The sequence below is a fragment of the Dasypus novemcinctus genome, chromosome X, assembly GCF_030445035.2.
Source record: "Dasypus novemcinctus isolate mDasNov1 chromosome X, mDasNov1.1.hap2, whole genome shotgun sequence".
NCBI lineage: Eukaryota > Metazoa > Chordata > Mammalia > Cingulata > Dasypodidae > Dasypus > Dasypus novemcinctus.
Window position 1 is genome coordinate 80,143,284 of NC_080704.1, and position 26,057 is coordinate 80,169,340.

The window sequence follows — 26,057 nt, forward strand, 5'->3', positions numbered from 1 at the left end:
TAAAAACAAAACAAAACAAAACAAAACAAAAACAACTGCCATTGATGAGCAGATGTAGCTCAGTGGCTGAGTGCCTGCTTCCCATGTATGAGGTCCTGGGTTCAATCTCCGGTGGGAGGGGAGGAGGGAGGGAGGGAGGAAGGAAGGAAAAGCAAAGGAATTAAAAAGGTACGTTAAAAATAAATAAATAACGACACACCAGAAAATAACTATGAAATATAAAAGAAGGCATAATGAAGGAACAGTGGGGGGGAGGAACATAAGACATATAGAAAACAAATAGCTGTATGGCAAATATACATGCTACTTTACCAGTAATTAGGTTAAATGTAAATGGATTAAACTCTCCAATTAAAAGCCTGACATTGGGAGAATGAATAAAATACTGGATCCCACTATATGTTGTCTACAAGAGACACACTTTAGATTCAGAGACACAAATATGTTGACAGTACAAGGATGGAAAAGATATAACATGCAAACATTAACCAAAAGAAAACTGAAGTGAGTATAAAAATATTAGAAGGAAGGAAATGGATTTGGTTCAATGAACAGAGCGTCCGCCTACCACATGGGAGGTCCAGGATTCAAACCTAGGGCCTCCTGACCCATGTGATGAGCTGGCCCACGTGCAGTGCTAATACACACAAAGAGTGCCCTGGCATGCAGGGGTGTTCCCTGCATGAGAGAACCCCACGTGCAAGGAGTGCGTCCCCCAAGGAGAGCCGCCCAGAGTGATAAAAGTGATGCCTGCCCAGGAGTGGTGCTGCACACACGGAGAGCTGACACAGCAAGATGATGCAACAAAAAAAGACACGGATTCCCGGTGCCGTTGATAAGAATACGAGCAGACACAGAAGAACACACAGCGAATGGACACAGAGAGCAGACAACTGCAGGGAGGCGGAGGTCAGAGAAGGGGAGGGGAATAAAAAATAAATAAATAAATCTTTTAAAAAATATATTAGAAGGAGCACCCTCTAAGCCAAAAATTGTTCACTAGAGACAAAATACATTTCATAATAATAAAAAGGTCAATCCAGTTGTAAACATATCACACCTAACAAAAGAGTCCTAAACTATATGAAGCAAAATCTAACAGTTTTGAAGGGAGAAATAAATAATTCAACAATTACAGTTGGAGGCTTCAATAGCTCACTTTCCATAATGGATAGAACTAGACAGAAGATGAGCAATGAAATAAGATTTGAATATTATAATGCAACCAGACCTAATAGATATCTATAGAATACTGTACCCATGAAGAACAGAATTATATTCTTCTCAGTACACATAGAACACGTCTTGATAAACTTCAAAACACGTCTCGATAAACTTTAAAAGATTGAAATCATTCAAAATATGTTATCTGAGCACAGAGGAATGAAATTAGACATTAGTAACAGAAGAAAATTTGGAGAACTCACAAGTTTGTGGAACTAAAGCAACATACTCTTAAATAACCAATGTGTCAAAGAAGAAATCACAAAAAAATTAGACAATAATTTGAGATGAATGAAAAAAAAATTAAAATTTATGGGATGCAGTGAAAGTAGCGCATAGAGGGAAATTTAAAACAGAAGATCACAAAATCAGTAACATAACCTTCCATCTTAAGAAAAAAACTAGGAAAAGGAGAACAAACTAAGCCCACAGTTAAGCAAAAGGAAGGAAGTAATAAAGATTAGGGTAGAAATAAATGAAATAGAAAATAGAGAAAACCCACAAAACCAAAAGTTGTTTCCCTAAAAAGATCATCAAAATTGACATTTAGCTAGACTAACCAAGAAAAAAGAGAAAATAGGAATGACTTACTAACATCAGCAATAAAGGAGGGGACATTACTAATGACCTTACAGAAATTTGTTTTTAAAAAAGAGTATGAGAACACTGTCAAAAATTGATAATCCATATGAAATGGACAAATTCCTAGGAACACAAAATTACCAAAACTGAACCAAGAAGAAATAGAAAGTCTGAACAGACTATAACAAGTCAAGAAGTTGAATTAGTAATAAAAATCCTCTCACTATAGAAATGTGCAGGCCCAGGTATCTTCAATGGTGAATTCTATCAAACATTTAAATAAGAATTAACATTAATTCTTCTCAAACTCTTCCAAAACATAGAAAAAGAGGGAACACTTCTTAACTCAAACTATGAGATCAATATTACTGTAATAACAAAATCGGACAAATTCATCAGAAGAAAACTACAGACGAATATCCCTTATGAATATAGATACAAAAAAATCCTCAACAAAACACTAGCAAACCAAATTCAACAGTATATTAAAGGGATTTATCCCTGGAATACAAGGGAGGTTCAACATTCTAAAAAATCAATTTAATACACCACATTCATGGAATGAAAGACACAAACCACATGTTGATCTCAAAAGACTCAGGAAAAAAGAATTTGACAAAATTAAGCACCCTTTCACTCAATACACTAGGAATAGAAGGAAACTTCCTCAACCTGATAAAGGATATATATGAAAAATCCACAACTAACATCATAAGTAATGGTAAAAGACTGAACACTTTTCCCTATCAGGGACAAGATAAGGCTGCCCACTTTCCCCACTGCTATTCAACATTGTACTAGATGTTCTAGCCAAAGTAATTAAGTAAGAAAAAAGAAATAAAATGCATCCAAATAGGAAAGTAGTAATACTATATACTCAGATGATATCAGCTTTAGAGCTGATAGGTGAATTCAGTAAATTTACAGGAAACAAGATCAATAAACAAAAAAATTAGTTGTATTTCTATACAATAAGCAACAAACAATCCAAAAAGGAAATTAAGAAAATAATTCCATTTACAATAACATCTGACATAATACCTCAGAATAAATTTAACCAAGGAGTCGTAAGACTTGTACACTGAAAATCACAAAACCTTACTGAAAAAATTAAAGAAGACCTAAATAAATGGATGACATCCCAAGTTCATGGATTAGAAGACTAAAATTGTTAAGATGGCAATAATTCCCAATTTGATCTAAAGATTCAATGCTGCCAAGAATTAGAAAGCTGGGTAACCCTTGCACAGTGATGGCGAAAGTATGAACTGGTGCAGCCATCCCAGCATTATACCAGTATTGGTATTCTTAGTCAAATTAAATATATGCACAATTTATGATATAATCATTCTGTTCCTGGGTGTATATACCAAAAGAACTTTCATACAACTCAATAAGAAGATATGCACAATGACATTGGTCACAGTATTACTTATGGTGTCAAGGAGGTGGAAGCAATCTTGCTGTCCATCACTAAGGGAATGTGCAGAGAAAATGCAGTGAAGGCACACTGTCGTTACTAGAAGCAATAGGTTAGATGTATATGCAGCAATATGGATAGACCTTAAAAATATAAAGCTGAGGAAAAAAGTAAGAAATAGATTGAGATACCATTTAAATTAACTAAAAATATATGCATATTTTCCATTGTGGGAAAACTTGATTTTGAATGCCTCCTGATATGATAAATTATGAAAAATAATATCCTCTATGTACTGTTCCTTACTGAAAATATTTAACCTATAGCTAATCGTAAGGAAAGAGCAGACAAATCCAGAATGTGGGATATTCTACAGGACAACTGGTTAGGATTCTTCAAAAATACTGATGTCATTTGAAACCCACAAAAAAATATAGGGGTAGTGCTTTAGATTAAAAGAGATTAAAGAGATATAACAACCAAATATAATACAATGAACCTTGATTAGATCCTAGGATGAGAAAATAAAAGCAGCTCTAAAAACCTTTTGGGAACAACTGAGAAATGTTGAATAAGGGCTATATTTGGTGACATTGAATTTTTGTTAAATTTTCTTACATGCAATAATGGAATTGTGATGACATAAAGCATGTCCTTATCCTAGTAAAGACATGCTGAACTATTTAGAGGAGACATGTTATAATGTTTGCAACTTTCAAATTGTTTGTCAAAAATGAAAATGTCAACACATTCATATAAAGAGCAGTAAAGCAAAGTTGGAGAAAAAGATTCAATGTAATATCTAACAAAAATCTAGCTGGCTTTTGTAGAAATTGACAAGGTATTGTAAAATTCATATGGAAATGCAAGGGACCCAAATAACCAGAATAATTGTGAACAAGAATAATAATGGAGGAATCACATTTCCCAATTTCAAAACTGGTGCTGGAATAACTGCATATCCACATACAAAATAATAAATCTGGACTGCTACCTCATACCATGTACAAATATTTACTCAAAATAGATCAAAGATCTAAATGTAAGCTAAAATATAAAGATCTTAGAATGAAACATAGGTGTAAATCTCTATGACCTTGGATTAGGCAGGGGTTTCTTAATTTTGACACCAAAAGCACCAGCAATAAAAGGAAAAATAAATAAAATGGACTTCTTCAAACTTACAATCTTTTGTAAATCAAAGGAGACTATCAACAAAGTGAAGAGACAACAGAAAGGGAAAAAATACTTGCAACTTATATATCTTATTAATATAAGGCTATAGTACCAGAATACATAACTCTTTTTTTAAAAGATTTATTTATTTCTCTCCCCTCCCCCCCACCCCCGTTGTCTGTTCTCTGTGTCTATTTGCTGCATCTTCTTTGTCCGCTTCTGTTGTTGTGAGAGGCACAGGAATCTGTGTTTCTTTTTGTTGCATCATCTTAAAGAACTCTTAAAACTCAAAAGACAAACATATTGACTGAAGTGATGAATGCACAATACAGTGATTATACCAAATACACTGATTGTACACTTTAGATAAAATGTATGGTTTATGAACAAAATAACAGTAATCGGATGGGTTGGGGGGAATACGCCAAATGTAAGATACAGACTATAGTTTGTAGTAATGCTTTGACTATGCTCCTTCATAATTTGTTACAAATGTTTTACAATAATGTAAAGTACTTGTGGTGTGGTGATGCATCAGAGACCTGTATGATGTTATGCATGTTTGTTCTGTAAGTTCACAACTCTTATTATACACTTATTGTTTATGTATGTTTGTGTATGAATCATATACATAAATAAATTGATTTTAAAATGAAAAAAACAATTTGAAAGTATACGAATGGCAAATAAGCACATGAAAAGATGCTCAAAATCACCAATCATTAAACAAATGCAAATCAAAACCACAATGAGGGAAGTGGACATGGCTCAACTGATAGAGTGTCCACCTACCATATGAGAGGGTCCAGGGTTCGATACCCAGGGCCTGCTGGCCCATATGGTGAGATGGCCCACACGCAGAGCTGCCACATGCAAGGACTGCTGTGCCACGCAGGGAAGCACCTGCATGGGGGTGCCCCACACACAAGGAGTATGCCCTGCCAGGAGAGCCGACCTGTGTGAAAAAAACAAGAGCAGGGAAAACGGAGTTTGGCCCAGTGGTTAGGGCGTCCGTCTACCATATGGGAGGTCCGCGGTTCAAACCCCGGGCCTCCTTGACCCGTGTGGAGCTGGCCATGCGCAGTGCTGATGCGCGCAAGGAGTGCCGTGCCACTCAAGGGTGTCCCCCGCGTGGGGGAGCCCACGCGCAAGGAGTGCGCCCGTGAGGAAAGCCGCCCAGCGTGAAAAAAAAGAGCAGCCTGCCCAGGAATGGCGCCGCCCACACTTCCCATGCTGCTGACGACAACAGAAGCGGACAAAGAAACAAGACGCAGCAAATAGACACCAAGAACAGCAGACAACCAGGGGAGGGGGGGGGGGAAATTTAAAAAAAAAAAACAAGAGCAGCCTGCCCAGGAGTGGCACCGCACACATTGAGAGCTGACACAGCAAGATGACGCAACAAAAAAGAGACACAGTTTCCTGGTGCCGCTGAGGATGCGCATGGATACAGAAGAACACACAGCGAATGGACACAAGCAGACAATGGCAGGGAAGGGGAGAGAAATAAATTTTTTTTTTAAAGTATATTTCTGGGGAGCAGACATAGCTCAAGTGGTTGAGCACCTGCTTCCCATGTACAAGGTCCCAGGTTCTATTGCTGGTACATCCTAAAAACAAAACAAAAAGAAATGAAAAAGGAAAGTGGATGAAGCTCAACCAGTTGGGTGCTTGCCTACCACATGGCAGGTCCTGGGTTCGGGTCCCAATGCCTCCTAAAGAGATGAGCAGATGCCACCCCCGCCACAATGAGCAGGTGCCACAAGCCAGCAGACGCCACAGCTCATGGGGAGCAGATGTGGCTCAGGCCACAGGGCACTTGCCTCTCAAGTGGGAGGTCCTGGGTTCAGTTTCTGATGCCTCCTGGAAAAAGCAAGCAAACAATGAGCTGACAGATGAGAGAACCATCTGGGGAGAGGAGGATAAATAAATAAATAAACCTTTAAAAAATGAAAAAAAAAATTCTCATTGGGAAGCAGATGTAGCTCAGTGGTTGAGTGCCAGCTTCCCACGTACAAGGTCCTAGGTTCAATCTCCAATACCTCAATCAATCAATCAATCAATAGTGTAAGAATAGCCAGAAATAGCACCTATGTACAACAGGGGAAGCACAGAGATTGAGATATGAAGAATTTTCTTGTTTTTTTCTGTTTTTTATTATTATTATAGAAATAATAAAAGCACTCTAATAATGATCGAAGTGATGAATGCACAACTATATGATTATACCAAATACCATTAATTGTATACTTTGGATGAATTGTATGCTTTATTAATATGTATCAATAAAATTGATTTGTTCTAAAAAATTGATTTAATAAAAAAAAGATGACGTCAGGCAAAAAGAAAGGCCCTGAAGTATGATTTCGTTTATATAAAATTCGAGAAAATACAGCCTATAGTGGCAGAAAGCAGATCAGTTTTTGTCTGGGACCAGCAGGGAGGGAGGGATCACAAAGGAACACAAGGAAACTTTTGGGGATAATGGAAATGTTTATGTTGACTGTGGTGATGTATTAAAAAAAAGCCGATCAAAATGCACATTTAAAATATGCTCATTTTTCTGTGTAGTAATGCTCCAAAATGTATTCATCAAATGCAATGAATGTACCACACTAATGAAAGATGTCGATGTGGGAGGAGTGGGGGGTGTTGAGCCTAGGGTATATGGGAACCTCTTATGTTTTTAAGGTAACATTTTATATGATCTTTGTATCTTTAAAAAAATATTAAAAAAATATATGCTCACTTTCATGTATTTCAATTGTGTCTCAAATAGTCAATTTAAGAAAATTAAGAAGAAAAAAAAGAGGCATCCAAATACGAAAAGAGGAAGTAAAACTCACTATTTGCAGATGACATGATTCTGTATTTAGAAAATTCTGTAATGTCTACAACAAAGCTACTTGAACTAATAAATGAGTTCAGCTGAGTGGCAGGATACAAGATCAACACAAAAAAATAGTAATGTTTCTATACACTAGTATTGAACAATCTGATGAGAAATCAGGAAAAAAATGTCCATTTACAATAGCAACAAAAAGACTCAAATACCTAGAATAAATTTTACCAATGATGTACAGGACCTATATGCAGAAAACTACAAAACAATCCTAAAAGAGATCAAGTAAGACCTAAACAAATGGAAAGACATTCCATGTTCATGGATTGGAAGAATAAATAAAAGATGTCAACCTACCCAAACTGATTTATAGATTCAATGTAGTACCAATCAAAATTCCAACAACCTACTTTACAGAAAGAGAAAAGGCAATTATCAAATTTATTTGGAAAGGGAAGGGCACCCAAATAGCAAAAAAAACATCCTTAAAACATCCTAAAAAGAACAATATAGGAGGACTCCCACCGCCTGACCTTGAAACATATTACAAAGTTACAGTGGTCAAAACAGCATGGTATTAGCATAAAGATAGACACATTGATTAGTGGAATAGAATTGGAAGTCCAGAAATAGACCTGCTCTTCTACAGCCAACTGGTTTTTGACAAACCCGCCAAGTCCACATTACCGGGACAAAACAGTCTCTTTAGCAGGTGGTGCTGGGAGAACTAGATATCCATAACCAAAAAATGAAAGAGGACCCCTATCTCATTCCCTATACAAGAATAACTTGAAATGGATCAAAGACCTAAATATAAAAGCCAGGACCAAAAAACTACTAGAAGAAAATGTAGGGGAACATCTTCAAGATCTTGTGGTTGGTGGTGAATACTTAGACCTTACACCCAAAGCACAAACAACAAAAGAAAGAAGAGATAAATGGGACCTCCCCAAAATTAAATATACCTCAAAGGACTTTGTCAAAAGTGTGAAAAGGCAGCCAACTCAATGGAAGAAAATATTTGGCAATCTGATAAGGATTTAATATCCATGATAAATAGATACTACAGTTCAACAATAAAAAGATTAAAAATGGTCAAAAATATATGACTGTGTTTACAAAATATAGAACAAACATACTAGAGAGAATGAAAAAGAATAGCAGGTATATACAGCAGGGGAAACAGAGTGATTGAGAGGTGATGAGTTTTGCTTTTTATTTATTATTATTATTGGAATAATGAGAGTGCTCTAAGAATGACTGAAGTGATGAAAGCACAAATGTGTGATTACACCAAATAACACTGATTGTACACTTTGGATGGATTTATGCTTTAAAAAATGGGCAAAAGACTTGAATAGACATTTGTCTTAAGAAATACAAATGGCAAAACAACACATAAAAAAAAGTGAACAAGACTAGCAATTAGGAAAATGAAAATCAAAGCTACAATGAAATATCATTTCACACCTATTACAATGGCCACTATGAAAAAGACAAAAAACTACAGGTGTTGGAGAGGATGTTGAGAGATAGGAAAGCTTATTCACTGTTGGTGGGAATGTAGGATGGTACAGCCACTACAGAGGACTACCTGGCAGTTCCTAAGGAATTGAATATAGATTTGCCATGTGACCTGGCAATACCTCTACTAGGTATATACCCAGAAGAACTGAGAGCAGTGACACAAGCAGACATCTGCACACTGATGCTCGTAGTTGCATTATTCACAATTGCCAAAAGATGGAAACAACCCAGGTGTCCCTCAACTGATGAATGGATAAACAAATTGTGGTATATACACACACAATGGAATATTATGCAGCAGTAAGAAGAAATGAAGTGCTGAAGCATATCACAACATGGATGAACCTTGAGGACACTGAGTGAAGCAAGCCAGACACAAAGGACAAATACCGTATGATTGCACTATTATGAATTAAATATATTGTGTAAACTCATGGAGTTAATAACTAGAATATAGGCCACCAGAAAATAGAATGAGGTTAGAGAATGGAAAGCTGAAGATTAATCTGTGTGGAATTGGTAAAAAGGTTGTTTGTAAGTCTGTGGAAAAGAACAGAAATGGTGAAAGCAAATCACAGTGTTTGTAACTAGCAGTGCTAATACAGAGGTATGAGAGTGGTTGAAAGGGAGAGTCTAAGGACATGCATATTACTAGAAGGAAAGCTAAAAAATGTAACATGGGCCTATACAGCATAGTGAAACGTCATGTGAAATATGAGTATAGGTAATATTACATATATAAGACTGTTTTTCTTTGAAACTGAACAAATGTACATTAATATTACAAGATATTAATATCAGGCAAAAATACAACCAAAGCAAACTGTGGACAGTAGCATATAGTAATTGTATTAGTAAGCCAAAGGGGGGCTGATGCAAAATACCAGAAATCTGTTGGCTTTTATAAAGGGTATTTATTTGGGGTAAAAGCTTACAGTTATAAGGTCCTAAAGAGTCCAACTCAAGGTTACTTTTCTCACCAAAATCTGTTGCCATGTATTGAAGCAAGATAGTGGGCAATGTCTGTGAGGATTCAGCCTTCCTCTCTCTCTTCAGGCTCTGTGTGCCCACCTTCTTCCAATCTCAGCTGTAGGCTGGAGGGCTTGTTTCTTTCCAGGCCTTCTTAGCTGCTCAGGTCTCTGGTTTCTTCAGCTGCAAACCATCAGGCAAATGACTGAGCTCTCTCCAGGGCCCCAGGATCCCTTTCTCTCCTCTGCCATGTCTATGGAGTGCTCTCTATTCCTGTATATCTTCTTCTGTGTTCTCCTTGAGTAAGTGTCCGTTTATAAAGTCCACCAAGGGGGCGGGGACCCAACCCTGCAAGCCCTAATGATGTGGTCAAATCAAAGCCCTAATCTTAACATAATCAAGTAAATGTAAAACCTTTTAATTTAATACAATCGAAGGGTATCACACCCAGAGGAACAGACCAGTTTACAATCACAATTAATATCTCTTTTTGGAATTCACAAATAATATCAAACTGCCAAAGTAATATATTTCTAATCTTCCATTAAGGGTTAAAAAAAAAAAAAAAGGAAAAATACTAAGTGAAAGAAACCAGGGAAACGGACTTTGGCCCAGTGGTTAGGGCGTCCGTCTACCACATGGGAGGTCCGCCGTTCAAGCCCCGGGCCTCCTTGACCCGTGTGGAGCTGGCCCATGCGCAGTGCTGATGCGCGCAAGGAGTGCCGTGCTACACAGGGGTGTCCCCCGTGTAGGGGAGCCCCACACGCAAGGAGTGCACCCATAAGGAGAGCCGCCCAGCACGAAGGAGGGAGCAGCCTGCCAAGGAATGGCGCCGCCTACACTTCCCGTGCCGCTGACGACAACAGAAGCGGACAAAGAAACAAGACGCAGCAAAAAGACACAGAAAACAGACAACCGGGGGAGGGGAGGGGAATTAAATAAATAAATAAAAATAAATCTTTAAAAAAAAAAAAGAAAGAAACCAGACACAAGCTACCATATATTGTTTGACTACATCTATACAAAATATTAATAAATATAAATTAGAGAGACAGAAATAGAATAGCAGCTATGTACAGCAGGGGAAGCATAGAGAGATTAAGAGGCAATTAGTATGGGGTAGAGTTTTTTGTCTGTTTTTTTTTTGTTGTTGGAATAATGAAAATGCTCTAATAATAATTGAAGTGATGAATGTACAACTATGTGATTATACCAAATACCACTGATTGTACACTTTGGATGGATTATATTCTTTATTAATATGTACAAATAAAATTGATTTTTTTTTAAATTGGCCTTTCATTTGCTGGACATGTCTCCTGCCCTCCTCCCAGGAGAAGCCATCCCACATTTGGGTAATTAGCACCCAGGACTGATTAGACTGATTTGGGTTAGGGACTGTGGAGTGTTTAGGGAACAACAGAGTTTGGGCTGCAAGACTCTGTCTGAAACACTGATGTTCCCCTGGGTTTGTTCTGATAGTGGATGTTGCTTGGTTACAAATTGTTTTTTAACCCAAGAATTGTGATTACTTTTTAAAAAGCCAAACAATTTTTGGCAGGAGTTAGAATAAACCCTAAGCCTGGGCTCCTCTGTTCTTTTTTCTTCTTCTTTATTTTATTTGAAATGTTACATTCAAAAAATATGAGGTCCCCATATACCCCACCTCACCCACCCCACCCCTCCCACATCAACAACCTCTTCCATCATTGTGGCACATCCACTGCACCTGGCAAACACATTCTGGAGCACTGCTGCAGCACATGGACAGTGGTCCACATTGCAGTCCACACTCTCCCCCAGTCCACCCAGTGGGCCACGACAGGACACACAACTTCCAGCATCTGTCCCTGTAGCACCACCCAGGACAACTCCAAATCCTGAAAAGGCCCCTACACGATATAGCTCTTCTTCCATCTCCCTTCCATCAGCACCCATCCTGTCCACCCTCTCCACATCACTATTATAATTTCTTCCCTTACTAATCACAATAGTTTCCCAGCAGAACACCCAGTAGTCCACTCTAATCTATACTCTATTCCCCCATCCTGTGGACCTTGGGATGGTTACCTCCTGAGAGGCTCCATGTTGCTCAAATGTGGCCACTCTCTAAGCCAAACTCAGCATGTAGATGCATTGCTTTCCTTTGTTCTTGACCCTCCACGCCCTTCTTCCTCTAAAGGGAAGCAAGAGGGAAAGGAAGATCTCAGCAAGCCTCCAGCCTACTTCCAAATGAAGTCTTGGGAGTAGGTTGAAGGTGAAGGGAGGAAAGCCAAAGGCAACTCTCCCTTCTGAAAGGCAGCTTCAGCTCAGGCCCTAATTTCACCCTTTCCCCTATGGCCACTCCCTTTCCCCCTTCTGACTGGAGATGGAAGTGAAAGGTAGTTCGCCCACATGAAGGTCCCCATTGTTCCTTGGCCCACCTTCAGGGCAGAGCCCCCCGCCCCCAGGCTGGGTAAGAAGTAGACTTGGTCCAGCAGGGATCCTGAGGGAACAAATCCCTTTCCTTCTGGGAGAGATTACCACCCCTACCATGTCTCTGAACAGGGGCAAGGAGCTCCCCACTTCCCTCCCTCTAACAGCAGGCTGTGTTGGTTTCAATTCCCATACTTCCCACTGCAGCTAGGTATTGTCTACTCTGTATCCTATCATTTGTCTGCATGCCCAGGGGCCACCTGCCAGGCACTGCTGCATGCTGGAGTCACTGGGGGAGGAGTGAGGCTCACACTATCTATAGTCTTGAGATTTTTATTTTTGCATATGTAATCCATCCTGTACAGGTAGCTAACTTTGTAAATGCTGATTATTCCTCCTGCACCCATGGCTGCTGGTGTAAATAAATTGCATCTCCAGTTGGTTTATAAAAAAAAAAAAAGCTGGTCTGAGAGAATGTGGAATAATGGCTGATCACACATGCTACTAATTTAATTAAAAATGGGTATGGGAAGCAGATGTGGCTCAAGCGATTGAACTCCCACCTACCATGTGGGAGGACCCAGGTTCGGTTCCTGATGCTGCCTAAAGAAGACGAGAAAGACAGTGAGCTGACGCTGAAAGGCTGGTGCAGGGAGCAGATGCGACAAGATGACGCAATAAGAGACACAAGGAGGAAATCATTGTGAGACCCAACAAAGCAGGTAGCAGAGGTGACTCAAGAGATTAGGTGCCTCCCTCCTACGTGGGAGGTCCCAGGTTCAGTTCCCAGTGCCTCCTAAATAAGATAAGCAAGACAGCAAGCTGACAAAACAGGCTGGTGTGGTGAGCTGCTGCAACAAGATGACACAACAAGAGACACAAGAAGGAAAACATAATGAGAGACACACCAAAGCAGGGAGCAGAAGTGGCTAAAGTGATTAGGTGCCTTCCTCCCACATGGGAGGTCCTGAGTTTAGTTACCAGTGTCTCCTAAAAAAGGAAGACAGGAACACAACAAACAGATACAGCAAGGGCAAAGAGGGGGTGGGGAGAAATAAATAAATCTTAAAAAAAAAGATCCATTAAAAAATTGTCATGATTTTTTTAAGCAGTTTTACTGAAATATAGTCACAAACCATGCAATTCATTCAACGTGTACGATCAATGGCTTTTAGTATAGTTACAGTGTTGTGCATTCATGACCACAAAAAAATTTTTAGAACAATTTCATTACTCCAAAAAGAAAAACTCCACAACCCTTAGCAGTCACCTCTCAATCCCTCTATCTTTCCCCAGCGGTATATAACCACTAATCTAATTTCATCTTTATAAACTGATTTATATTTACAATTTATATAAACTGAATCATACAATATGTAGTTCTTTGTGTCTGGTTTCTTTCATTTACCATGTTTGGGTTTTTGTGGATTTTTGCCTGATATTAACAGCTTGTAACATTAACATACATTTTTTCAGTTTCAAAGAAAAGTCTTATACATGCAATAATACCCATATTCGTATTTTACATGAAGTTTTACTACACTATACAGTCCCATGTTACATTTTTAAGCTTTCCTTCTAGTAATATACATGACCTTAGACTTTCTCTTTCAACTACCGACATACCCATATAATAGCACTACTAGTTACAAACGCTAAGATGTACTTTTATTTTTTTTTCTCCTTCTTTTTTGAGGTACCAGAGCCAGGGATTGAACCCAGGACCTCGTATGTGGAAAGCCACACTCAACCACTGAGCTACACTGGCTCCCCATATGGTCCTCTCCTCTCCCTCTCCCTCTCCCTCTCCTCTACTCTCTTCTATTTTATGGGGGTATGGCTTTCTTAAACAGTAAATTTAAATGCACATTCCCTAAGACCTAGCAATCCCATGTCCAGGAGGTATATACTCAAGAAAAAAGTATACAAAAATTCACACAAAGGCAAATCATTAAAACAAAATAATGGCGAAAAAAGAAAAACCTAAATGCCCATCATAAGGGAAAGAGTTACATAAATTATGGTACATTTATATAATTGAATACTAAAAAGTACTTAAAGTTTTTAAAATGAGGTAGATCTAAATAAATGACTTGAAAAGATGTCTGCACTATATTGTTAGATGAAAAAGCAAAACACTAGGCATAACAGATTCCCATTTTTTAAAAAGATGCATGATTATATACATGTATGTGCAGAGAAAAACATGGATGAATACACACCAAAATGTATGAGAAAACCTTGAATTAGGCAATGGTTTCTCAGATACGACACCAAAAACACAAGCAACCAAAGGAAAAAATAGATAAATTGGACTTCATCAAAATTAAAAGTTTTGCGGCTTCAAATGATGCCATCAAGTAAGAAGACAACCAACCAAATAGAAGAAAATATTTGAAAATCATATATCAGATATGAAATTTATAGCTAGAATATATAAGGAACTCTTACAACTCAACAATAAAGACAAATAACTCAATTTAAAAAGGGGCAAAGGATCTGAATAGACATTTCTCCAAAGAAGACAGACAAATGGCCAATAACCACATAAAAAGATGTTAAACATCATTAGCTATTAGGGAAATGCAAATCAAAATCACAATGAGATACCACTTCATACCATCAAAAAGACAGATAATAACAAGTGTTGTCAAGGATGTGGAGAAATCAGAAACCTCACACACTGTTGGTGGGAATGCAAAATGGTGCAGCCACTTTGAAAGAGTCTGGCAGTTCCTCAAAAAGTTAAACATAGAGTTACCATACGTTCTAACAATTCCACTACTAGAGAAATGAAAACAATATCCAGGAAAAAACTTGTACACAAAGTTTCCATAGGAGCATTGTTTACAATAGCCAAAAAATGGAAACAACTCAAATATCCATCAACTGGTGGATAAATAAAATGCGGTATATACATATGATAGAACAATATTTGACAATAAGGGAAGTGGACTTGGCCCAATGGATAGGGCATCTGCCTGCCACATGGGAGGTCCGCGGTTCAAATCCCGGGCCTCCTTGACCCGTGTGGAGCTGAGCAGCGCTGATGCGCCCGAGGAGAGCCCACGCAGGGGTGCCCCCCCCCCATAGGGTAGCCACCCGCGGGGAGTGCGCCCCATGGGGAGAGCCGCCCAGCGCGAAAAGAAGTGCAGCCTGCCCAAGATTGGTGCCGCACACACGGAGAGCTGACCAGGCAAAATGATGCGGCAAAAAGAGACGCAGATTCCCGGTGCCGCTGATGGGGATGGAGGCGGTCACAGAAGGGCACGCAGCGGGTGGACACAGAGAGCAGACAAATGGGGGGAAGGGGAGAAAAATAAATAAAAAATGAATCTTTAAAAAAAAAAGACAATAAAAAGGGGCAAAGTATTGATACATGCTATAACATGGATAAGCCTTGAAATCATACAAAGTGAGAAAAGTCAGTCACTAAGGATTGTATATTGTATGATTTCATTTATATGAAATGTCCAAAATAGGCAAATCCATAGAGAAAGAAAGTATTAATGGATGCCCACGGCTGGGAGGGTGGTGAGGAGTTTATGGGGTGATGGCTAAGGTGTGCAGGGTTTCTTTTGGAGATAATAAAAATGTTCTAAAATTGATAGTGTTGATGGATACGCAACTTGATTAATATACTAAAAGCCATTGAACTGTACACTCTAAATGGTTGAACTGTATGGTATGTGAATTATATATCAATAAAGCTTCTACAAAAAAGAAAGATAAAGAGAAGGGCCACAGAGAAGGAGGGAGTGTGCAACAGAAAGGGGGAGAGAGAATGCAACAGAGCCAGCAAGCTACAAAGAGAACAAGAGAGCAAGAGCAACAGAGAGAGAGAGAACAGGAAGAGAGACAGAAAGCGACATACTTTCCAGAAGACTGAGAAGTGACAGGGAGGAGGCCAGGCATGGCCCAGGTGGGGAGCCCCTGGCCCCCGGAATCTACCAGAGGCAGGCTGGGGGTTTGGGGTGGGGCATCATGAAAGGCAAAACATCAAAAACAAAGCTTTATAATATTTTTCGTTTTTAATATTCCAATTTATTTTTACTCTAAAATAGTTTTTCTAAACTAGTATATATTCTATTTCTAATCTTTAAACCCATCACTATATTTCATTTTCCTATTAATTGAATTTGGCAATATATTAGACTGAACAAGTTTTGGACCACAGCGAGGTTCAACTATGGCAGGGGAGGAACAGTGGTGTGGGGTGTTATTGAAGGCGGGCACATGGTTGGGAGGGAGTTCTCCAGGGCATGTATATAGGGTACATAAAAATGTTCAGATATATGTTGGGTATTTTCATAGTAGTTACAGTTACAAAATGACAACTGAGGGAGTGCTGCGTTCCTAGCCAGGGGAGCTCTATCACATTCCCCAAAGGAATAGCAACACTCCCCCAAGTGCAGCGGCAAAGACCAATGAAGAAGGATGACCCAACAGCGAGCCCTTGATACTGATGACTATGCTTATGAGCCTGTGTGCCTGAAATATGAACTAAGTCTAGAGCTGCAGGATGCCTAAGAGTTACCTCCTGAGAGCCTCCATGTTGCTCAAGTGTGGCCACTCTCTAAGTCAAACGCAGCATGTAAATGCATTACCTTCCCTCCAGCGTGGGACATGACTCCCAGGTATGAACCTCCCTGGTGCCAAGGGATTACTACCAATCACTAACTGGTGATGCAACTAGAAAGAGACCTTGAATAAAAGGGTCAACTCAGACCAGCAGAATATCTCAGCCTGCATGTAGGATCATGTCTTAAAAACTGCTTTTGACCTTGAATGAAAGTGGGAAATGGCAAAGACAAATGAGTTTATATGCCTAATAGTCTTCAAAAGAGTCAGGAGGTCATCAGTGGGGTCACACTTACGCACACCTAGCGGGACCCCAGAGACAGCCAAAGTAGATACAACCCCAGGTACTGGTTCTTCTGAGGGCTACAGAGACCCACAGTTTCTATGGTCATGGCAGATGGCTCTGGAGTTCAATGCCATGTCAGTGGGCCCTACTTTGGAATTTGTGTTCCTAAGTATGATGGAATTGGACTCATATGTGACCTTTCTACACATGCCTCTTCTGTTACTTTTAATGAACTTGTGCTAGGGTTGGTGTATACTCAGAAGACTTGAATCTCTGGACTGTCCATCTGCCAGCTGGGCCCTGAGCCTCAGCAGAGTTGCAACTCCTACACTCTGGTTCATTGGACTTACCCAAGTCAGCTAACAGGGAAGTGAAGATGGTCAACCACTACACCAGGAAAATGAGCGTGTCTACAACCGCAAGCAGGAGAATCACATCCATCATCCATATGGAATCTAAGCCCCCTCTCAATACAGAGGTGGAGTGGACATCACCATCCCAGAGTCCACAGGATGGAGGAATAGAATATGGATTAGAGGGAAGCGGATTTGGCTCAATGGATAGAGCGTCTGCCTACCACATGGGAGGTCCAGGGTTCAAACCCAGGGCCTCCTGACCCGTGTGATGAGCTGGCTCACACACAGTTCTGATGCATGCAAGGAGTGCCATGCCACACAGGGGTGTCCCCTACATAGGGGAGCCCCATGTGCAAGGAGTGCACCCCGTAAGGAGAGCTGCCCAGTGCGAAAAAAGTGCAGCCTGCCCAGGAGTGGTACCGCACACATGGAGAGCTGACGCAACAAGATGACACAACAAAAAGAGACAAAGATTTCCGGTGCCACTAAAGTAGATACAGAAGAACACACAGCAAATGGATACAGAGCAGACAACAGGGGACAGGGGGGTGGGAAAGGGGAGAGAAATAAATTAAAAATATAAATCTTAAAAAAAAAAAGAAAACGTGGATTAGATTGGACTTACTGATATTCTACTATGGAACTATTGTGACAAGTAATGGAAGAAATTGTAGCATTGATGCGGAGAAAGTGGCCGTGGGAGTTGCTGAGGACAGGGAGAGGGAAGAAGAGATGTGATGTGCGGGCATTTTCGGGACTTGGAGTTGTCCTAAATGATATTGCAGGGACAGATGCTGGACATTATATATCCTGCCATAACCCACTAAATGGACAGGGGGAAGTGTAAACTACAATGGAAACTATTATCCATGTGGTGCAGCAGTTCTCCAAAATGTATTCACGAAATGCAATAAATGTGCCACAATGATCAAAGATGTTGTTGATGTGGGAGGAGTGGGATGCGAAGGGGTAGGGGGTATATGGGAACCTCTTATATATATATTTTTTAAAGATTTATTTATTTATTTGTCTCCCCTTCCCCCACCCCACCCCGGGGAGTGGGGTACATGGGAACCTCTTTAATGTAACGTTTTGTGTGATCTATTAACTTTAAAAAAGATAATTTAAAAAAATAATAAAGTCAATGGTGACTAAAGTCCATTAAAAAAAAAAAGAAAACATGTCATAGATAGAGAGAAAGTGCTAACAAAGAAGTTAAATGGCAAGAGAGGGAGGTGGTATGTTAAAGAGAGAAAAAGAGTGGGTGGCACAGAGAGGGAGAGAGAATGAGCAAAAGAGAAGGTGGTTAACAGCAAGGGTGGGAAAGAGAAAGGGATGGCAATAAAGAAAAAGAGTGGGCAACAGAGAGAGGTAGGTGACAGGGAGCAAGAGGGAAGGTGATAGAAGGTGGGCAACTGAGAGAACAACTGGGTGACATAGAAAGGGTAGGTGACAGAATGAGGAAGTAGGGAAGACAGCAAAAGACATGGCGAGCAAGTGAAAGACAGAGAAAGTGGATGACCTAGGATGGGTGACAGCAAGAGAGAGTGGATAGATGAAAGCAAGTGGGTGACAGGGAGAGAGAGCAACAGAGAAGGTAGGCAACATAAAAAGAGAGAGAGGGGAGAAAGAGAAGGCAGGTGACTCTGCCAGTTATCAATTTATTGCCTCTCAGTTCCAAATTAATCCCTCAATATCTGCTCTACTATAACAGAATTACTTTAAATATCTCTCAATACTCTCACAATGTTAAGCTTTCTCAGTAGAGGGTGAAGGAGGGACACTGCAGGAGGAAGGGGTTCTCCTAAAGTTTCTGGCTGTTGCATAGTAGGTCAGCAGTGTGGATGTGAGGACCTCCAGTGGAGCTCTGCCCCAGGCAGCCATCTGAAAATGCAGTCCCCTCAATGATCTGGCCTGAGGAAAACCTGCTTGCAGCCCTCTCTATGTGAAAACAAAGCACCCAAAGGTCTCCTGCCTGCTCCCATATACCCCAATTCCCTCTATAGGACCCATCCCCTTCTGCACATCCACACCACTGTTTGCCAATCATCTGCTCCCTTCCTGTACTCCGAACGGTCGCTTCCTGCTTACCCAGTGATGCAGACTAGCGCCGGCCTGGGCCAACCAGCAAACTTTGCTATCCAATGGGCCAAACTACCCCTTCTCCAAGAGGTTTGATCCCCAGCCTAGGGAAGAGGGCCACTTCCAAGTTTGTCCTTCCTTGGCACACTCCCTTAGCCCTACCGTATCATATAGAGTCTCCTTATACCTTCCAGTCACCCATTTATTAGACTGATAATTCTTTATGTTACATTTCCGCTATTTAACACACTGTGTTGTTTCTATCTCCTGACTGGACTCAGAATAATACAGTAACACAGTAACAGAGAGACAAAGACGACAAACGACAGAAAGAATGGGTGACAACAAAAAAAAAGCCATGGGTGACAGGAAAAGAATAGGCAACAGAAAGAGAATGGGTGACAGAGAGACACTATGGATAACAAAGAAAGGGGGAGGGGGAAAGAGCAAGTGCACCACAGCGAAAGTAGGGAATAGTGTGAGCAGGTGGGTGACAGAGAAAGGGGTGTTGGGTGACAGAGAGATACAAGAGATGACTGAGAGAGAATTGGTGATGTTGAGAGAAAGAATGAGTGCCACCAGGAACAGCAAGTGGGCAACAGAGAGCACAGGTGGGTGATGGAGAAAAAAATGGGCAGAGAGAATTGATGAGACAAAGAGTAAGCAACAGAGAGTGATAATGGGCATCAGAGTAAGAGGGTAGGTAATACAGAGAGGGTGGGTGGGCATCCCTGAGAGCATGAATGACACTCTAGAGCATGTGTGATGGAGAGTGAAGGTGTATGACAGAGGAAATGTGTGCAGAGTGTGACAGCAAGTTTCAGGGTTCTTTCAGTGTGCCTGCAGGGGAGAGACATAGAAAAATACAAGGAAGGGAGGAAAGAGGTGGGGAGAGAAAGACAGAGATTGGGTGAGAAAGAGCAGGACTGCACCAAAGAGCAGAATTATGCGCAATAGAGAAGGGAATACTTTGTGCGGGAGGTGGGGTACTGTGTGAGAAATAGGGAGAGAATGAGGAAGAGTAGGAGAAACAGAGATGAGGAGTCATGAGAAATAGGAAAGCAATGAAAGACGGGAATTGTGAAAGGGAGAAAAGTAGAGATTTTGAGAGTGGAAGATGATGACTGTCAGTGGAGGGATGATTGTTGGGAGTGATGTAGGCTATGGGTGGGAGGCTCTTTGTCTCTTTATAGATAACCTAAGCTGTCTGTGACTTGTGGGTGTGGGACAGTAAAAGGCTGCAGTCCTGCCCTTGGTGACCATGGCAACGACTCCAGTCCCAGGAAACAGTTTAGCAATGCAAACTCTATAAACTTTAAATATTCAAGGAAAATGCAAACCAAATGTGCTAAAAGCTTATCTAGAATGTATAAGGTCCATGCTAAAAGCTTACCCCTAGGATGTAGACGATATATGTTAATTCAAGCCTATTGAGCACTGAAACAAAGAACAATTTGACCCTTCCTCTCTGTATAAAAGGAACTCAAAATTTTTGTTCAGGGCTCGTGTTTGAAACAGAAAGCTCCCGAGTCCGGCGGGCCGTCAATAAACCATTTTTCCTTCTCAAAACCATTCCTGAGTCCTGACCTTTCTATACTCAAATAATTGAACCTCTCTGAAATTCTACAACATAACTAGTCCAAATATGTGCTTTTACTGCTCCGTAAGACCTTTTGGTATCAAGGGAATACATTCCAACAGCCTTAAAACATTTCTTTTTAGAAAAGGGAGACAGAACTAGTCAACTACCCAATTCATTTCTTGATGCAGTTATCAACATGGGGATTGAGCTCTAATCTCTTAGCAAGCAGGTTGTCCATGAAATTATCAAGCAGTGTCCACCAAGAGTATTTTGGTGTCTAATTAAACTCTTAGCATACTGACAACTACCTTCATAGTGTCAATACCAAGCTGGCAGTCTTTTTACCAGCAACCACATATGTTAAGGAAAGAGCACAGGTTTTGGCAGTAGACAGAACAAGGCTGGAATCTTCATTCTATTCATAGCCCCACTGAGTGCCAAATGATAGAGAAGTTTAGAGGGTCTGAGAGTGAGAAAAGGTATAGATTTTGCAGTGAGATATCTGTTGATGTTCAGGAAAAAAGGTTCTGTGGAGGCAATAAGGCGTAGTGGGTAAGAGTACAGGTAGTCTGGGCTTCACCATAGGCAACCACTTTTTTCTTTCTCCAGCTCCTTTTTGAGCAACTTACAACATACCAAGGTACTTTTAGGTCCCCAGGCCCTCATCTAGAATAGAACAGTCTCTTAATTGGTCTCCCAGCCCCCAGTCAATCCTTCCTTGGCAGCCAATAATCCATTTAGAAAGATCTGACAGTATTCTCCACTTAAAACCCTTCGAGTACCTGTTCACAAAAGAATAGGTTATAATCCTCTTAGGCCAGTATATAAATTTCTCCTCTTCAATTTGAGACCACCCCCCTCTCTATACTTGACTTTTGAGCAATGTCACGCTACAAATTCCTGCAGGCACCAGGACCCTCAGGAACTTTGCCATATGCAGTACCCTCAGGCAGAAATGCAGATCACCACACCACAATGCCTCCCCCCCTTGGCCACCTGCTAAGTGCTTACTCATTTTTTAATGCACAGAGGTCTACTCTTCGCTCACCAACCCATACAGACCTCTGCAATCGGCCTTTCCCTCCTTTGTGCCAACACTACGCCCTGTACATTCTACAGCGCTTAACAAAACGTAATAGCAATTATTAGTTTACTACCCTTTTTCCACTACCAGATTGTAAGCAATTTGGGGGCAGTGACCGAGTTTTCCTCCTCTCTGTATCCCCTAAGCTTAGGGCTTAGGAGACCGAAAATACTCTAGAAGGGCTTGATCAACCGAATAGAGAGTCCCGGCTCTACAAAAGGTCATACCGGAAGGCTTTTTGAGAAAAAAAAAAGGGGGGGGGGGGCTTCGGGGGTTGCCCTGGCCTTTAGAAATCTGGTCAAGGTCCGCAGCTGATTCCCACATCCTACTCCGAGGAGAGCACAAACGCACGTCTCACAAGGCTCCGCCTCAGCAGTTTGGGCCCTGGGAGGGTTCAAGGGCCACTCCCAATCCCCGGGTCCGCCTGGCGGCCCACGCATACCTCAGGTATTCAGCAGCCTGCTCTGGGCTCAAGGCCTCGGCTTCCGCAAAGCCCCTGAACGCCTCCATGACCCTCGGCCTGGGTTCCAGGTATCGCGGGCCGAGTTTGAATTTCGCTCCCTCCCGCCCTGCCCATGCGCCGTGTGCGTAGGCAGCAAGGCCAACCGGCGCCGGCGCCGCTGACCAATCCGCGACTTGGCGCTTCGGCGCCACATCCTATACCCCGCCCACGAGGTTCGCGCGCCTGCGCCTTCGCGCGCCGGTGCTAGGAGGCGGTCGCGGGCGGCGCAGGGAGGCTTGGGATGGAAGGTCCTTGATCGCTCATCATTCCAATCCCATCTCAACTAAGGCGTGCTGCAATGCTCTGGAGAATTCCTGTGTGCGCGTGCGCGCACCTGATAACAGTCTCAGTCATTTTAGTATCCCCTAAAGAACAATTACACAGGCTACGGCCTTCGGTGCTCGCAGATATCCTTCCTTCCTTGTTCGCCTAGACTTAGCACTGAGCATGATTTGAATTCAAATAACCTGGGAGGCATGATCCCGATGACTTAAACGCACAATATAGAAGGGTTTTCAAGGACAAAGCAAAAGGTCTCATTTAAGAAATAGTGCTGTGGGGAAGCGGCTGTGGCCCAATCAGTTGGGCTACCGTCTACCAGGTGGGCTGTCCCCGTCCTGGAGCCTCCTTGTGAAGGCAGGCTGCCCTCACGCCACAGAGTGCCACCCTGCGGGCAAGCGCCCGGGAGAGCCGATTCTGCAAGGTTATGCAAGGAAAAGGGAGACAGGTAAAAACACAGAAGAACGTGCAGCGAATGGACACAGAGAGCAGACAACAAGTAAGCCTCAAAGGGGGAAGGGGGGGGGCGGCTGGGAAGAAATAGTGCTGTGGTATAAGATCACCATTTCTCCAGAAGCTCCAACTGACATTGTCACATTTTCAAAGGCAGAGCTCAGGACTTGGGGAAATGTGACCATTGCGTTTAAATGGCTTACCTCGGGCGCAACTAAGTAGCAGGATGTGGACTAACAAAAACTCTTTATTGTATGCTGGTAAGAACAGACTTTGGGATTCCTCCAGCACTAATTAGCATTCCGTATTTGAAACTCACCTATTGGCCCAGACATAAACCATATGTACAGAGGATTTTAAGCTTTTTGTTAAAATTTGTAGGCTGTTAAAAGTTAAAAAGGGATTTTAGAGAAGATAGGTTGTTTTCCTGTTTTATGTGACTTTGCCATGTTTATATACCTTTAAGCCCTCTCCTAAGAGAGTTTTTAGTAGACTACTGTTATCTCCTTTTTTTCAGATGTGGAAACTGAGGCCAAAAAAGATAAAGTGACTTGCCTAAGGTGCCAGAGCTGGGAAATGGCAAACCCAGAACTCAATACCAGGGCTGTAGGGACACAAATCTGTGCTCCTTCACTGTGTCATATAGCCTATTGCTGGAAAGAGAAGGGGAGTGGTGGGAAATGAGGTTGACAAGGTAATTGAAGGCCAATTTGTGAAGGAGTTTGTTTACCCTGCTGAAGTGTCTATCACATCTTTTTTGGAGGCAGGTTTGGACTGGGAAGGACTCAGTGTCTGGTGCCACAGGTAAACAAAGGATGAGTGTGGTGAGAAGACAGGCTTCTGGAGAGAATTCCAAAGAAAAGAAAATAAAGGTGGGAGCACAACATATTCATCTTGAGCCTGGAGAAGGCCACCTCTAGTTGTGTTTTGGCTCAGGGTCTGCCATCATCACTCATATCCTTGGAACTCTTGAGACCTCAAGATGAAGCACAGCAGGCAGACCCCTGATTTCTGTTGTAGGCAGCTGCCCCTCTGTAGGCACTGGAAAAAAGCTAAGGGGAACACCCTCAGGATGGGGCCTGGCTATCACTTCCCCACTTCCCTGCTTCCCTACTTCCTGGCTTCCCAGCTGGCAGTGATCCCCAAAGGCCCTGCTCACTAGGAAGAGCCAACTCTCTCACTGGCCAGGGAGATTTTCTCAGCCCTGTGTTCACAAAGCCACAGGGCTATTTCCCCTTCTTTTTTTTTTAAGATTTTATTTTATTTATTTATCATCCCTTACCCCCCATTGTCTGCTCTCTGTGTCCATTTGCTGTGTGTTCTTCTGTGTCCACTTGCATTTTTGTCATGCGGCACCGGGAAGCTGTGTCACTTTTTTTTGTTGTGTCATCTTGCTGCATCAGCTCTCCATGTGTGCAGCGCCACTCCTGGGGCAATCTGTGCTTTTTGCATGGGGCGGCTCTCCTTGTGGGGCGCACTCCTTACATGTGGGATACCCCTATGCAGGGGACACCCCTACGTGGCACGGCACTCCTTGCACACAGCAGCACTGCGTGTCGGCCAGCTCACCAAAAGGGTCAGGAGGCCCTGGGTGTTGAACCCTTGGACCCTTGATATGGTAGGCAGGCGCTCTATCAGTTGAGCCACAACCACTTTTCCCCTTTTTTAAATTTTATTTTTTTAACAAATCAATTTTGATATTAATAAAGCATACAATTCATCCAAAGTGTACACTCAGTGGAATTTGGTATAATCACATAGTTGTGCATTCATCACTTCAATCATTATTATAGCATTTTCTTATTTAAAAATTAATAATAGGAAAACAGACAAACAAGGACAACCAGCAAGATGGTGGCAGAGACAACCAGCAAGAAGCACCAAGACCAGGCTCGTGCTATGGGGCAGTTAGTAATCACCCAGAGCTATCCAAAGCACCTGTTTGGGGGCTCCAAGAGACCAGAAGAGCATCCTGCAACATCTTTGAAAGAATGGAAAGAGGAGACTGCCCATCTGCAGAGAAGATTTGTAAGTAGAGCACTCCACACCACAGAGCCTGATGCCCATACTCCACTGGCAGTGCAAGCCACCTCAGGAACTGTTTCATGGCTGGAATTGGAAGCTCCAGTTCCCAAAACTGGGGGAGGAAGAGATGGTTGGGCACCAAATTCAGCTACTGATTAGTAAATTTGGCTGGATAAAGTATAATCCTAAAAGCAGCTAAAGATTTAATCTGTCCAAGCCAGAAAGAGGCCAGTAACTGCCATTTTGACTCTGCCCCCAGCTTGAGGGGAAGTGGGGATGACTGAAAATCACAGTGCTAGTAGGGACTGGCATCTTTCCACACAGATCGGACTACAGCCCTAATCTAGGCTCCAGCCCCACTTCTGGAAGGGAGGAAGCTGGCAGGACCTGCACCAGCCTCACTTGGTAACAGCAGATACTTTAGGCCTGTCCAGACTGAATAGTTGGAAATCTACCTGGACAACTGCAGTCATTTGGGACCCACAGAGCACAGATTGCTGCCCATACCTGCAGCTCCATCCTCACACCAGGCAGGGAAGGAAGGGGTGTGAAGTTTCAAGTCTCTCTGCGCAACTACAGACAGTCTTGGCCTGCATCACTTGAAGGCATATGGCTATGTCTCTGTCCCTACCCTTGGCAAAGGAGAAAGTGGGAGGAGCTTCATCAGTCCCC

At 41.9% G+C, this 26,057-nt stretch overlaps 1 protein-coding gene across 1 annotated transcript in view; it reads right to left on the reverse strand.

Moving 5' to 3' along the window:
• ERCC6L (ERCC excision repair 6 like, spindle assembly checkpoint helicase) overlaps positions 1-22,753 on the reverse strand; it is a 36,868-nt gene extending 14,115 nt beyond the window's left edge. The window contains exon 1 of the mRNA XM_058291825.1: positions 22,569-22,753. Coding sequence (XP_058147808.1) covers positions 22,569-22,636 — 68 coding nt within the window. The 5' untranslated portion in view covers positions 22,637-22,753. The remainder of the gene's footprint in view (positions 1-22,568) is intronic.
• Between the last annotated feature and the right edge of the window lie 3,304 nt (positions 22,754-26,057).